We start from the raw sequence: 16,930 nt of genomic DNA on the forward strand, positions 1-16,930 counted from the left end.
ATGAGCACTGACTGACTTGTCAACAGTGACAGTCACTCCTGTTTCAGTTTTACTCTGTCATGCTTTTAATTTGAAAATGTTTAAAAAATACTTTTATTTTTATGTATATAGGTATTTTTAAGTAAGTAAGTCTGTTCACCACATGTAACGTCTGCTGCCCTAGGAGTCCAAAATAGGGTGTTTGTGGTGGTTTGAATAAGAATGGCTCCTCAGGCTCTGCTCTTGTATTTGAATGTTTAGTCACCATGGAGTGACACTCTTTGTGAAGGACTAGGAGGTGTGGCCTTATTGGAGGAAGCATGTCACTGAGATTGGGCTTTGAGGTTTCAAAAGCTCACACCAGGCCCAGTTCTCTTTCTGTTGCCTACAGATTGGGATGTAGAACTCTCAGCTACTTCTCCAGCACCATGTCTGCCTGCACACCACCCACGAGGCTCATGAAGATAATGGGCTAAACCTGTGAAACCTGTGAAGCAAGCCCCCAATTAAAATGCTTTCTTTGATAAGAGCTGCTTTGGTCTTGGTGTCTCTTCACAGCTACTGACTAAGACAGTGTCGGATCCCATGGGAATGGGACAGTTAAAGACAGTTGTGAGCTGACATGTGGGCAACTGGGAATCAAACCCAGGTCCTCTGTGATAGCAGCCAGTGTTTTTACCATAAATCACCTCTCCAACTCCCTCTTTTATCTTTTTGTTCCCGACATTTAAATATGTGTGTGTGTGTGTGTGTGTGTGTGTGACATACACACACACACACACACACACACACACACACACACTTGGCCATACACTTGCAAGCAGCACAGCACATGTTTGGAGGTAAGAGGACAACTTGAAGAAATTGCTTCTCTCTTTCCTTGTTCCAGGGATCAAACTCAAGAGGTCAGGCTGGGTGGCCAGGGCCTTTCCTGGCTAAGCGGTCTCACAGGCCCTACTTTGCCACATTCTTACTCAATTTAGATTTGTATTGCCACGTGTATTACTGTGAAATACTGAATGACTGATGCAGCAGGTTTTTAGAAGAACTGTTGTGTCTGGCATGAATTCGGGAGTAATGGCACCTAGGCTTTGAAGTAGCCTTTTGTCAGTCACCTGTGATTTTATGGATCTTTGCTTAGTTGGGAGACAAGCCTGGCAAACCAGGAAGTCTCCTATGATTGAGCAACATTTAGGTGATTGTTCTTTTAAGACAACTCCTAGATCAGGTAAGAGTATGGTATTCAGAAGCTGACTTGCTACAAGTGCCTTTTGTGTAACACTAAAACTCAGGTTCAGTCCTGAGAGGCAGATCCCACTGCTGCTTGATTGAAATTTATCTTGCAGTGTCTCTATCTTTGACCAGCTGTCCTGCATAACCCAGAACTCCTACAGACTTAGATATTGGGTTCCCTGAAGTACTTCTAGACCTGAACTTAAAATGTAAAGTCAACTATAGGCTGCAGATAATGTTCTTAGAAGACTTAAGTAGCCCTGAGTCCTAGTCCAGTTAAATACGTCACCCAAATCCATACTGGGAACTTTACTGGCTCTGTGAGGGGTTTGTAGTCTAAGCCCCTACACCTCAATCAGACCATGGGACATAGAAGCACAGACACCAAAAAGTGCACTCTCCTTACAAGTTCAGAGAAAGAGGGTGGCCTTTTGAGAAATAAACAGGATCCTCAGAAACCCAACCTGCCAGACTCTTGATCCTGAATCCCATAGCCATCAGATTGAGATACCTATTTAGATTCCTAGTCTGTAGTACTGCTGCAGCACTTTGTGCTGATTACTACCAAAGTCACCATACTCTTTACAGCATTCTCTTTAATAGTGTCTTTTAAAAATTTAGTTTTATTATTTTCAATTGTGTGTAATGTGTGTGTTTGCATGTGGGTATGCACCCGAGTGTAGTGCATACAGAGGCCAGAGGTGTTGGATACTATGGAGCTGGAGTTACAGACAGTTGTGAGCTTTCTGTCATGGATGCTGACAACTCAATAGGTTCTCTGAAAGAACAGCAAGTGATCCTAGATGCTGAACAATCTCTCTAGGCCTAATGGTGTCTTTAAAATAAGAACTAGGACATTTGAAACCATTCTTTTTGTTGTTGTTGTTTTTGTTGTTGTTGTTTTTCGAGACAGGGCTTCCCTGTGCAGCCCTGGCTGTCCTGGAACTCACTCTGTGGACCAGGCTGGCCTTGAATTCAGAAATCCGCCTGCCTCTGCCTCCCAAGTGCTGGGATTAAAGGTGTGTGCCACCACCGCCAGGCTGAAACCATTCTTTTCTAAAGACAATTTCTATGCAATATGTGTGTGTGTGCAGTATGCCTGCCTCTGCGTGTGCATGAGGTGGCAGCACTAACATCAGGTGTCTTATTTTATCAGTCTCTACCACAGTCTTCTTTGCTGCTTATCTTGAACCACAATTTTACTCTGTATCCCTTGTTGACCTTGAGCTCATTATGTGAACCAGGCTGTTCTTTCCCTCTGGAGTACAGGAACTACCATGCCCAGCTTCTACTTCATGTTTTTTCTTTTGTGTATATGAATGTATTGGCTGAATGTCTGTGTGTATACCAACTTTGTGTCTGATGTTTAAGACAGTCAGAAACTCAAAAACTGGAGATATATACACATGGTTGTGAACCACCATGTGGGTGTTGGGAATTGAACCCAAGCCTTCTGCAAGAGCAACACGTGCTCTTAACTGCTGAGCCAACTGTCTGGTCCCTCAATTCATGTACTTGAGACATGGTCTCTCACTGAACCTGAAGTTCATTGTTGCAGTAATACTGGATGACCAGTGAGTCCCTGGGGTTCACCCCACTCCTCTCCTGCAATGTTGGGTTGACACACGTGTGCCACCACCCCCAACTTCTACATGAATGCTACAAGTCTGAATTCAGGCCCTTATATTTGTTTTTCCTTCCTTTCTGTTTTTCCTTCCTCCCTCCCTCTCTCCCTCCCTTCCTTCCTATCTTCTTTCCTTTTTCTGGAGACTGAGTTTCTCTATTATATAGTTCTGGCTATTCTGGAACTTGCTATGTGGACCAGGCTGGATCAGGGTAGACCAGGATCATGCTGGAACAATGTGCTATCAGATCCTTATGTTTGTGAGGCAAGCACTTCCCCACTGAGCTGTCTTCTCAGCACAAGTATTTTTATTTCAATTATTTGTATTTTACCTCTGTAGCATCTGGATATAATCTGGAACAGGCTGAAGGTATGCTGCCTATAACTTTACAGCAATTTATATTATGAAAGTTAGAATAAAACAACAACCACTGTGGACTTGCTGCACATGCCTGTAACTCCAGGTAGCATGAAGTGAGTACTGGGAAGGTTCACAAGAGTGAGATGTGTGCCGTATAAAGAAACTTAAGCTTCTAAACCCATTCTTCAACAGCACTTATTCTGCTTAGAGAATTAGAGAATTGTGAAAAATTACATAAATCCTAAGCATATACAAATGTAATTAATTAAAATATGAATATTTTAGGTATTTCACATAGTACCACTGCACATAAGTACAGACGTTTTTATTTTAGTAGCCGGTATCATCTGTGAAAGTCCTTCAGGCTGACAAGAACTTAATAAGAAAGCAGGCATTACCATTTATCCAGGGCGTTGGCACTACATCTTGATGACTGCTTAGATTCAAAGGCAGTGCTGATGAGCACAGAGGGTTGGGGCCTGGTGTTGCTAACTGATACTCACTAGCCACAGCCTCCACATTTCTAGAATCTTTGCTGTATGAACAGAAAAACTCAATTAGAATGTCATCTTATTTATGAAATAGTAAAGCAACGAGACTCAAGTAACGAGAAATGTAACTGCTAGGTTTGTGCTGTGTACTATGCTATACATGGTGTATCGTGATTCTGCAGTATTTACAATGGGGGGCTCCTGTCTTCTTCCAATTTTAGTTCACTCGGTATCTATGGGAGGGGTGCACATGCCATAGGAGCTTGTGGAGTGAGAGGATGACTTTATGAAGTTGGGGCTCTCCCTCCATCTCTATGTGGGTTCTGGATCTTCAACTGAGCTTGTCAGGCTTGTAAGGAAGCACTATAACCTGTTGAGCCATCTTGCTAGCCCAAGGTCCTGTCTTCTTAACATAAGAGCAATACTTGCTGCATGGCTGAGGTAGGGATAGGAATACTATTTTAGGGGTTGAAGTGTTCTCCATGGGGTGCATGTGCTATGAAACCTTTAGGAGGCAGGGGACAGTGGAAGTGGTGGCTATGAGACAAGCCCTGAGGGCTATCGAGCCTGAGCTTTCTGCTTCCTGATGCACTGGGACATGATGAGTCCCTGCCAACATTCATCTGCCACGAGCTATACCTTATTTCCCCTACATAATACATCCTTTCAAACCATGAGCCAGAGCAAATCCTCTTTCCCTCAAGCTGCTTCTGACACACATTTTGTCACAGTAACAAATCAGTGAGTACAGAGCACAAATCAGTACACCACAGCAACTCCAGTGTATGACATGGAGCAGGAAGATCAGGAGTTTGAGACCAGGGTGAGCTACAAGCGAGATCTTGTCTCAAAAGTAAAACCAAAGATCCAAGCCCCCAAAACACACATACACAACACACATACACAACACACACACACACAGAGAGAGAGAGAGAGAGAGAGAGAGAGAGAGAGAGAGAGAGAGAGAGAACAAAACAAAAACACCATAGCAACTGTCTAAACCACTACAATCACTACCCCACAACAAAAAACAAATATTCTAAGACAGAATATCATTATCCTGTCCTGTCCTCACTGGCCTTGAACTCCTAGGTCAAGACTCCCTCCTATCTCAGCTTCCTGAGACTGGGAACTTTAGGAATATACTACTGGGCTTGACGGGAAATATTTTTATCATATCTGATAAAAGGTTCAAGGAATAACAAGACTATGTATTCTTTTTTTTTGTTTTTGTTTGTTTTTGTTTTGTTTGTTTTTCGAGACAGAGTTTCTCTATGTAGCTCTGGCTGTCCTGGAACTCACTCTGTAGACCAGGCTGGCCTCCAACTCTGCCTCCTAAGTGCTGGGATTAAAGGCGTGTGTCACCACTGCCCAGCTAAGAGTATGTATTCTAAAGACAAAAGTATATCTACTTATTCTCCTGACCATAGAATGAGGTCAGTTCATGAGAGCAAAACTCCCTTTCACAGCTCATGGTTCAATACCCAGGATAAACTATAGTGCTAACATAATAAATAGAAAGCTCCAAGAACAATTCCTAAGTTTTAAAGTGCATCCTGTCCTGTAGAGTAGGATAACATCTGGCTGTCCTGCTTTATACTGCCAGGGATATGAACTACCCTCCTATCAGGGAGTCCAGACACTGGTCAGTTACTTACCCATACTGGTACAAGGCCAGCTGTCATTGTGTTACACTGCCTCACCTGGGGATCCATCCATATACAGACACCAAACCCAGATACTATTGCTGACGCCAAGAAGAACTTGCTGACAGGAGCCTGATATAGCTGTCTCCTGAGAGGTTCTGTCAGAGCCTGACAAATACAGAGGTGGATGCTCGTAGCCAACCACTGGACTGAGCATGGCGTCCCCAATGGAGGAGTTAGAGAAAGGACTGAAGAAGCTGAAGGGGTTTGCAACCCCATAGGAAGAACAACAATATCAACTAACCAGATCCCCCCAGAGCTCCCAGGAACTAAACCACTAACCAAAGAGTACACATGGAGGGACCCATGGCTCCAGCTCTAGATGTAGCAGAGGCTGGCCTTGTCGGACATCAATGGGAGGAGAGGCCCTTGGTCCTGGAAGGCTAGATGCCCCAGTGTAGGGGAATGCCAGGGCAGGGAGGTGGGAGTGGGTAGGTGGTTGGGGAGCACCCTCATAGAAACGGGGAGGAAGGATGGGATAGGGGATTTCCAGAGGGGAAACTGGGAAAGGGGATAACATTTGAAATGTAAATAAAGAAAATATCCAATAAAAATAGAAACAAAAACCAAACAAGGAATCCTCCAGTAACCACCAAACTCTCTCTATACTACTATGGCCACTGTTGTTTTACTCCTTCTCTTCATATAAGCACAGTATCACGAGACGTGACAGAACAGGACAGTGTCAGAACTCACACAGCATCCTGTTATAACAATTCTATTACTGTTGATCTCTTACTATACCTAAGTTATAAAATGTATATATAGAGAAAGTGCACCACGTCATAGGGTTTGATACTATATGAAGTTCTAGGTGTCTACATGGTCTTGGAACTTTCCTCTATGAATAAAGAGGGGTTACTATATAAATTCTTTTTCTGGATAAGTAAATATAATAAACCTATACATGTTAGAGAGTTTTCCATGGATAGAACCATAAAAACATTACCAGGCTGATAATATAAACAACTTTATCTTCACTTTAGTGTATAATATGCTATATAACACACTTCATTAAAATATGAGTCTGGAAGTTACTTATGTAGAAAAATAATTTGATGTCTAAAAGGTACAAAGTAATTGACTTTTTAAGACAAAGATACCAATATTCAGATACTATAATCTTTTAACCTTAGAAACAATTATAATAAGCTTTTTCACTGGATTTATCTTGTGGGTGGGGAAAGTTGTAGCAAAGGAGAAAAACCAGTAAGAAGAAATTATAGTCATAACAGCTGAAATTTAGTACCATTAAGAGAATTTAAAAATTAAAAACTTAGTTTTCAGTGTTTGTTCTTGTTGAAGATATGCAATGGCTATTGTGGTGGTCTGAATGAAAGTGGCCCCCACAGGCTTATAGGAAGTACCACTACTAGGAGGTGTGGCCTTGGGGGAGAAGGTGTAGCCTTATTGGAGAAAGTGTGTCACTGGAAATAGGCTTTGAGGTTTCAGAAACTCAAGGCAGGTCCAGTGGCTCCCTCACTCTTCTTGCTGCCTGTGGATTCAGATGTAGAACTCTCAGCTCCTTTTGCAGCATCATGTCTGCCTGCATGCTGCCACACTTCCTGCCATGTTGATAACGGACTAAACCTCCGAATGTAAGACAGCCCCAATGAAATGTTTTCCTTTATAAGAATTGCTGTGGTCATGGTGTCTCTTCAGAGCAATAGAAACCTTACCTAAAACAGCCATGAAGCACATGTGGCTTCCACAGGAGCTCTCACCTGCTCTGCTCCTAAACCCTAGCTCTTACCCCCGAGCTCGCATTAGGGTGACTTCTTACTGAACAGACTGATGACTGGCCTTATCTTCAGAGTTTCTGGTTCAGCAGGTCTGGGTAGAACCTACAACTGCATTTCTGACAAGTTCTCATGAGCTATTGCTGCTCTGAGGATACACACATGAAAATCTTAACCCAAACAAAACTGGACTAGAGAACATTCACTTTCTGACTTGGGTGTGCTTTGTCACAGCAGCTAAATGAGGGTGGAAGATGGTTTAGATGACAAATATATGGGGCAGTTTCATTAGCACTAACCATGGTATCCACATGAAACACTTGTTGCAAAATATACTTTATTTGATTTCAGCTATTTTTACCTTCCTGGAATCATAATCTTTTTCTATTGAATTTATTGTGATTTTAAAATATTTTAATTTTTAAGTGTGTGTGTGTGTGTGTGTGTGTGTGTGTGTGTGTGTGTGTGTTGTAATCCACCCAGTGTGGATATTAGAAACTGAACTTGGATTCTTCTCTCAGAACAGGAAGCCCTTGAGCCATTTCTCCAACACCTATCACTATCTCTAATGACTCAAAAGCTTACTGCCAGGGGCTGGGGAGATTGCTCAGCAGATAAAGAGCCTGCTGTGCAAGCATGAGAACTGGAGTTCATATATGCTGGGGTAAATGTGTAAAAGAGGCTGGGAAGTGGGGCAGGGAATCACCAGACTGGTTAGCCAGAAAAATCTTGTTGGAGGGCCTTCAGCTCAAGTGAAAGACCCCATCTCTCTCTATAAGGTATAGAAGTGTTGAGAGAGATATCTAACATTGACTTCTGGTTCACACATGCACATCCATGTATGCATGCAAACCCACACACATGTTCAACTACACAATGCAAATGTGCAAACACATACACACACATACATACACACACACATACACACACACACACACAAAGAATAAAAGAATGGCCCCATTTTACTACCAGCTTTAAAGTAACTTAAATTACCTTTACATTTAAAAATTCTATCACAAACCTTTTGCAAACTTCACGAGTGCTCTCTTGTCCTTCCGTGACAGCTGCCTTGTCTGAACTTAAGCACTGTAAGGAAATGACAGTTAAGGAAGCAGAGGTGAGTATCTCTGTGAAACATTTAAACCACGAGGCCTCTGAGATTTACTAGAAACATGCGATATATAAGTAAACAATTAGATGGCCTGAAGACAGTTTTACTCCACATAATTTAAAATGCTCAACAATGACTTAAAATTTTCTCCTGCTGCTGGGCATGCTGACACACACCTACAATCTCAGAAGTGGAGGCAGGTGGATCACTAGCTGTGGTGCAGGGCCATCCTTAGTGATTTACTGAGTTTGAGGGCAGCTTAGGTTAGATGAGACCTTGTCTCAGATGAACAGACAGACAAACAAACAACACTGAATAAATGTAACATATTAACAAGTAGACAGCACTAGGGTTTGGCTCAGCGTTAAACCACATGTGCAGCAAACTTCTGTTCAGTTTCCCAAAACAAAACAAAACATCAAGTAGAAAGATGTGTCATGTTCCCAGATGAAAATATTGATAATAAAATACTAATTCTCCAGAAAGCTTTTATACACTGAAAGCTACTTTTAGCTTGAGTTTGAAGTACCTTAGAGTATAGGAAAGGGAATCAAAAATGCTTTTAAGTTTATAACACATCTCAGTATGTTTTAGAGCAAGCTTTCCTACTGTTTCTGTTTTCTCAATGACTGACAGTATGCTAAAGAAGCATGCACCAAGTATCAACGGGAAAGAAAGAGTTTAGTTTTACAGATAATATTTAAGATGTTAATGACAGGGCTGCAGTTAAATGCACTGGATGTTCTTCTAAAAGACCTAGGTTCAATTCCCAGTATCCACATGCCAGCTCACAACCTTCTGTAATTCCAGTTCTAATGAGTCCAACATCCATTTCTACTATCCACAGGAACCAGGCATGCACATGGTTCACAGATACATACGCAGGTGAAACACTCATACAAACATGGAAAAACATTTTTGCTGTTGTTGTTTTGAGACAGGGATTCTCTGTGTAATCCTGGCTGTCCTGGAACTCACTCTGTAGACCTCAAATGCACAGATCCCCCTGTCTCAGCCTCCTGAGTGTTGGGATTAAAGGTATGTGCCATCACTGCCTGGTTGAAAATTTTTTTTAACAATATGTTAAAGATAGTATTCAAAATTTCTGAGAAAATGATTCAATAAATGGTAGAACCAGCTAGTTAAATGTACAGAAAATAAGAATGACGACAATTCATTGTAAAGCCAACTGTCTTTCAGGTTCCTTTAAGACTAATAGATAAAAAAAAAATTCTGACTGTAGCTCCAAGATCAGGAACTTGAAAGTACCAAAGGAAAGCAGAGAAAAATATTTCAAGGTATAGTAGAAGATAAAGGCTTTGTCTATAGGTCTCCAACATACACCAGCTGAAATCCCAGAAAAATAGGCCAAGAGCATACATAGAAGCTCACAGAAAAATTACAATGTTTTTCTAAAATGCTGAAAAATGCTTAACTAGACTCAAAAGAAGTGCAAATTAATAAAACAAAGCCATTTGTAAAAATAAGCAGATGGACAAGTGTAAGCACTTAATTAGTTGATGCATATGTGGAAGAAACAGTGCTCTCAGTAATTCCGAGTGAAGGATGACGGATCACAGGGATCTCTACATGGACGATCTGACAATCTAACTCTAGGAATTCATTCAAAATGCTCTTACATACGAGGGGCACTGTATGCTCAAGAATGCACAGTGCAACAATGTTTAGATAACAAAGCAGACTAAATGTCCAACAATATTGCCCCCTGCTCAAGCACAGCCATAGTAATTACAAAACTGTGAGAACATGGCCTCGCTCCGCACACTGCAGAAGAATCATCTCCACTATACAGCAGTGTGGTGGTTTGAATGAGAACGACCCCCACAGACTTATATATTTGAATGACTGGTCCACAGGGAGCGGCACTATTGAGAAGGATTAGAATGATTAGGAGGTGTGGCCTTGTTGGTATGGGTGTGGACTTGCAGGAGGTACACTGCTGGCAGTGGGTTTTGAGGTTTCAAAAGCCCACAGCAGTGTCTGTCTGTCTGTCTGTCTGTCTGTCTCTTCCTCTCCCCTTTTCCCTCTCTGTCCTCCCCCCTCCTCTGTGCCTACATGGCTGCCTGTGGATCAAGGTGAAAGCTCTCAGCCCCATGTCTGCCTGCCTGCATCCTGCCATGATGATAATGGTTTAATCCTCTGAAAATGTAAGCAAGCCCCCAGTTAAATGCTCTCTTAATGACAGTTGCTTTGCTCATGGTGTCTCTGTCTTCACAGCAACAGTGACAGTGGCGGAGACAGTCAGCAACAGGAAAGTAAGAAAAAGTGAGACTCCACTGTTTGTAAAAGTCACAAGAACTATGACAGGTCCACTGTGAGGAGCAGCAGTCTCTCTGTTAGGTTAACCTTTCTGCAGAAAACTGTGAACTCTGCATTGAATATTTTTAAACCTATGCCTGAAAATCCTAGAAAATGAATAGCAACACACATGCCCTAGTTAGAACAACTTTGAGAGGAAAAAATTTGTCCTACTGAATCAAACAAGCAGAAGACAGAATTTAGGGCAAAGTCAGAGACTAAAAAGTAAAGCTGAGAACCCTGGGAAGAGGCAATCTAAGATGTCACCATACCCAGTAAATTTAGCTCTAACCTGTCCTGTCCTTAAACCACACTGCAGTAGCCCAGTTGCTGCTGCTTCTTTCAGTCAATTCTGTCACAGGTTAGAAGCATCCCGGGGTGGAGTTCCTGCCCCAAGGTCCCCTCTGCACTCCTTTGGCTCACTGGATCATCCCTCTCTTTAAACTCGCTTCCAACACTGCATTTCTTGTCCTATCTCCTCCAACTACGCTTTTGTATTTCTTTTTACCTTGGTCCCTCTTTCTCACTGTAGGTCTGCCTAAGAATGATTGCTAGGAGCCACATGACAGAGTCAACACTAGGCTGTCGTGAATCTCCTCTGCCAATGCCATTAATCCATGACTCTTCAACTTAGTCTCTGGAAAATTTTTAGGACAAGGGCTTAAAGTAGGCACATGCTTTGCCAAAATACCACAAGAATAATCTCTTGGTAATTTACTAATATTCTTCCTCTCTGAACCCTTTTGCTCTGGGCCCTCACAGCTCACACGCTGTCCTCAGTCAGCACCACTGCCATCCATGTTCCAACTAGGATGGTGCAGTGGGCTCCACCTAACACATCAGCTGTGTTTCTAGCCCAAAGTCCCAGAGTCTTTCCTATTTCTCCAAACATGGAGAGGCATGGTCAGGCCTTTCACAGTATACTCCACTCCTGGAACCAACTTAGGTCTTAGTCACTGTTCTATTGCTAGGAAAAGACACCATGACCAAAGCAATTCTTATAAAAAGAACATATTTAACTGGGGGCTTGCTTACAGTTTCAGAGGGTTATTATCATCATGGCAGGAATAGTGGAATGTAGGTGTGAGGCTGAGAACTGATCCACAGGCAGGCAGGTAGGCGGGCACACAGTGAGAGAGACTGGGCCTGGTGTGGGCTTTTATAACCTTAAAACCCACTCCCATCAACACATCTTCTCCAACAAGGCCACACCTCCTAACACTTCCCAACAGTTCACTATCTGGGACCTAAGCATCCAAATATATGGGTCTATGAGTCATTAACATTCAAACCACAGCACATACATATGAGAGGGAGACTCCCAATAGCCTAGCTAAGACTAAACATTCTAAACATCGATTTTAACTGCTTCCTATTGCAGGGTGATAAGGTGGCAGCTACCACACAGTTCAGCAAATACAGACCACCTATCCCAAAGACATGAAAACTTAGGTGCACATAAAACCAGAGAAGGTTGTAGCCAGCAGCTTTGTTTGTAATATCTCAAACTGAAAGCCATCCAGATGCCCGTCATCAAATGAATAGTTAGTTCACCAACTGTGGCACACCTATACTAAGGAGTAAGAGATCAAATTACTGGTGTATCAAACAAGTTGAATAAATAATCCTCAATTTGAGGTGATCACAAATTACATGATTTCATTTATGCAACATCCTTGAAAAGGCAAAATTGTAGAAATGGAAACAGTGTTAAGGGTTAGGGAGGGCTGGGGCAGGGAAGAGGTTGGGGTTATTGTGAAGGACAGTTTTGGTGAGAGGGATGTTCTGTAGGCAAGGGCTTCCTGAGCAAGACTCTAATGGCCCCCAAGTTGCCATACTGTGCTACAGTTCTACAGCATGGCCACCTGAAGCAGTAAAGAGGACAACATTCTATGTATTATCTTAGCACTGCGGGTAGGACCACAGTTATTTCTTTTAAAGTGGGATGTGTGAATTGGCAGTGCTGAATATATTAATCATTAGTTAATGTTTTAAATCAGTGGCCTCAAACTTTAAGAAACTCTAAGAGAGGCCATGGTGGCACACACCTTTAATCTCAGGACTTAGGTGGTTGAGGTAGGTGATCTCTGAGTTTGAGGACAGCCTGGTCTACAGTACAAGTTCCAGGACAGCCAAGGCCACACACAGAAACCATATCTTGAAAAAGAGCTAAATAAATAAATTTAATATAGAAGGAGAGATGGTTCAGTAGTTAGGAGCATCTGTTGCTCTTGCAAAAGACCTGGGTTCAGCTACCAGTGTTCACATGGCAACTCATAGTTGTAACTCTGCCCTGAGAATTCTTTCCTTTCTGATGACCATGTGTACTTCCTTCACAATTCTTTCACTGTTATCAGGGACCCAATGCTTTCTTCTAGCCCCCACAAGGACCCGGCATGGACATATTATACATTATAAACATGCATAAACTCACAAAATTAATTAAAAAGAAAGAAATCTTTAAGAAACTGTAAAACAGCACATTAAATCCAAAGTAAGCCAAAGAAAGGGAAAAATACAAACCAGAGTGAAATGGGTAACAAAAAAGCAAAGGAGAATCAGTGAAATCAGAAGTTGCTTCTTTGAAGATTACTGTGACCTAACCGTTCCTCAGCCTAGACGTCCATGATTTAGAGGAAGGGCTGGAGTCAACCACCTTTCTTTGTAGGTGAAGTAGTCTGGAACACAGTGACAACCACAATGCTTTCTTCTGTTACTGTGGCAGTTAAATGTCTGCTTCACTAATCCTATGGCCACAAAGTCATAGAGAACCACCCGGGCCCTTTAAAGGAGTAAGTTTGCTCTTGGCAGAGTTGTGGGACTGTCACGTGTGACCTAAGAAAAGGTCACTCACACTCTGACTTGGTGCCCTTATTTGTAAAAGGAAATCACAGTACAAATCTCATGTATGGTGAAGGTTAACTCAGCAAGTCTGGGTTATCCACACACTTCATTTAAAGGAATGCTCCTAGCCCTGATTCTGAAAGGTAACCTCTAAGCTCTTCAAATGTCTTGCCTTGTAAGAATCCCTGTGCAATGCTGCACTCTTTCTAGGAGGACTGTGCTGTGGACTATGCCCCTTCTGACTTACTCTTTTACTGCTGTGAATGAAACCATGGGTCTAACAGCTTTACTTACTAAGCCCTTTGAGTTCTTGTGACATATCGCTGACCCTTACTTAGGGCAGTCTTGGGGAACTCCAAACATCTTATTACATCATACAGATAATCTATGACAATCCCTACTAAATGTTCAACAGTTTAAATGTAACTTTTAAAAATGGCAATAGCGTTGCTGAACCTTTCCTTTCTTTGGCATACTTCCAGTACTCCCAGTCCCTAGTCACTCATCAGTCATCCGCCACTGCTCCTCAAGCTAGACTTTTAGCATTACACAAAATGGACAAAAATTCTTGACTTCATAGGGCTTTATCCTAACAGGAGGAGACAAAGACAAAGTAAATACATGTATTTTGGCAGGCATACATAGCCTGAAAATCTAACTCTAAAACACTGTGAAGCTTGAAACTTTGTGAGTGCCAAAATGATGCTCCAATATTTTGGGAACATTTCAGACTTTAAATTTCTTATTATATAAACATTCCAAGACTCCGTGCACAGTGGTGCAATCCTAGAGGCTAAGACGACAGCCAAATCTGAGGTGAGCTGAATTATAAAGACTATTTCAAAACAAAACCCACCCCAAATTATAATATAAAAATGCTGAATCTAAAATACTTCTGTATTTGAGCATTTCCAATAGGGATACTTCACCTGTAGTATATACCAGGTCATGATAACAGCAAGAAGGTGGGTATGAAATAAGGGAGAATATTGCATTTTACCTTGTGGTCAGAGAAGCTCTCCCTGAAAAGATAAGTATGACTAAACCTGAAGGAAATAGGAGGAGCAGCTATACCATTTTTTAGGGAAGAATATCCCAGGCAGATAAGACTGCACATACAAGGCCTTGGAACAGAAAAAAAGCCTGGTATGTCTCACAAACAAGCTAGCTAGAGTGCTCAGAAATATGTACAAATGGAAGCAGGGGAACTCAGAGGCGATCAAGTGAGGGGGCAGACACAGACAGAGCCTTGTGGGTCATCTTAAGAACTGTGGGTTTGTTTCGAGGCCAGCCTGGTCTACAGAGTGAGTTCCAGGACAGTCAAGGCTACACAGAGAAACCCTGTCTCGAAAAACCAAAAAACAAACAAACAAACAAAAAAAGAACTGTGGGTTTGGCTATGAATAACATTAGAAGCTTTTGAAGAGTCTGAGGCAGAAGAAATGATGACACTGTCTACATATAGTATAGAATATAGACAAGTGTACTACTAACGGGGTAGTAAAGAAGAGACCATTTCTAGACATCATGTGAAAGTAAAACCTTATAGTCTATATATGGGGTGAGTAGGAAATGTGAAGAAAGCTAAAATTCTGAGACCGAATAACTGAGAGAAGTGGTGTTGTCATGAACACAGATGGGGTTGTGATGGCGGCTGGTCCGAGGTGGAGGGGAAGAGTGTAACTGAGGGTTGTGGTGGCGGCTGGTCCGCGGTGGAGGGGAGTGTGTAACTGAGGGTTGTGATGGCGGCTGTGTTAAGTCTGACGTGTCTAACTGGATATACAAGTGAGCAAGCAGGCGCTGAGACAAAGGCCTGTGGTCTGGAGGAGTCAGGGCTACGAACAGATGTGAGGGAGTCAGCACACGTATTTATGGAATCAACTTTGGATGGGACAATGCAAAAGAGCACATCTAGGCAGAGAATGACAGATTCATGGTTTGGGCTCTGGGTCACTGTATGATGTGCAGATCAGGGGGACTGGAAAAAAATGTAAAAAACCCCCAAACTGGGAGGTAGCAGACAAAAGCAAAGTAAACCAAACCAAACATTCATTCTGGAAACCACATGAAGAAAGCTGCAAAGAAAGTGGGAGATGAAAACGAAGATGAAGACACAGATTTACTAGCAGTGAGGGCATCACTGGATGGGAGATGCCTCGCACCAGAGGACAAGAGTTTTAGGAGGTTCAGGTAGGTGGTCTAACGTCTGGTGTGAACTTACAGTGTTCCTTTCCATTTACTTCAGTTTCTTGGTGAAGTAGCAAACAAGATTGCTAGCTGTGCAGATGAGTGAAGGGAAATTCACAGGGAAAGAGTATGAAATAGTTGCTTAGGAATCAATTATATTGTGCAAAAGGGTCAGAGAATCACCCACATTATCAGGCAGAACTCTTCTCTTTTTTGCAGAGCCGGGAAGGAACTCAGGGCCTTGGAAGTGCTAGGCTAACACTTTGCTATTGAGCTTCATCCCAGCCCTGGGCAGAGAATTTAGACAAATAATCTGATATCAAAGATTTTTTCCCTTATCAGGTATAAGCAGTATGTTCCAACATCAAGTTAGCTTACCTACAATTCCTGTTGCCTCTACATCTGTGGATACATAACTGATGCTTACATTCATGGCCCATAGCTGCTACTATATTCAAAACTTTCAGGGACGATCATGTAAGCTTATGGTAACTTCAGGATATGAAGAAGCACACATAATTACACAGCACATTCTACTTCTCAGGAATCCCTATTTATACACTGTGTTTACACAGAAAATCAAGACACCTGTCCGCTGGCCAGTGATGTGGTGCTCCTACTCAGTAAGAAGAATTTATGTCTCCTCACAGCACTGTTGAAATGGGCTTCTGCATTCCTACTACCTAAGACCAGGACGTGAGGCCATACAAAAGCTTCTCTGGTACCTTTGCGTCAGAGTCTGAAGCTCGTGCTTGTCCACAGAGGTCTTCTGTGTTTCCACTTACAACAGTCTCCTCAGTAGCTTCTAAGGAGATGGCTGCCCCTTTAGGATCATGCTGAGGCTCCTTTGCTGAAGAGAAACAACATTCAACCGCATAAACTTTAAACAAAACAACCAAAGACTGTTCCATAAATCCCAGAATTCAGAAGTACTCAAGTCCTAACATGACAAATACCAAGTCAGAACTTCAGTAAAATTACGTAATTCTGTACTTAGCACCAAAATAATTGCACTAAATGGTATAAAAAGAATTGACAACGTGATATGTAAGAACCTTTCTTATGTCCTAGCTATTTAAAACTATTTTTGTTGGTGCATGCCTTTAATATTAGCACTTGGAAGCAGAAGCTCTGTGAGTTCCAGGCCAGTCAGAATTACATAGTGGGGCCCTGTGTCAAACTTGCTCGCTCGCTCACTCACTCAACCCTGACATACATACATATGTACATACGTTCCTATCTTTCTTTCTTTCTTTTTTTCTTTCTTTCTCTTTCTCTCTTTTTCTCTCTCTCCCTTCCTCCCTCCCTCCCTCTCTCCCTCTTTCTTTCTTTCTTT

The 16,930-nt window shown here is 42.1% G+C and overlaps 1 protein-coding gene across 1 annotated transcript in view; it reads right to left on the bottom strand.

Annotated features, from left to right (window-relative positions):
* Positions 1 to 16,930, bottom strand: part of Topaz1 (testis and ovary specific PAZ domain containing 1) — a 51,749-nt gene that overhangs the window by 24,843 nt on the left and 9,976 nt on the right. The window contains exons 4-6 of the mRNA XM_028767420.1: positions 16,320 to 16,444; positions 8,155 to 8,219; positions 3,596 to 3,732 (exon numbers count right to left, since the gene is read on the bottom strand). Of these exons, the coding sequence (XP_028623253.1) occupies positions 3,596 to 3,732; positions 8,155 to 8,219; positions 16,320 to 16,444 (327 nt within the window). The remainder of the gene's footprint in view (positions 1 to 3,595; positions 3,733 to 8,154; positions 8,220 to 16,319; positions 16,445 to 16,930) is intronic.

Source organism: Grammomys surdaster, unplaced genomic scaffold (genome assembly GCF_004785775.1).
Source record: "Grammomys surdaster isolate TR1022 unplaced genomic scaffold, NIH_TR_1.0 172, whole genome shotgun sequence".
Taxonomy (NCBI): domain Eukaryota; kingdom Metazoa; phylum Chordata; class Mammalia; order Rodentia; family Muridae; genus Grammomys; species Grammomys surdaster.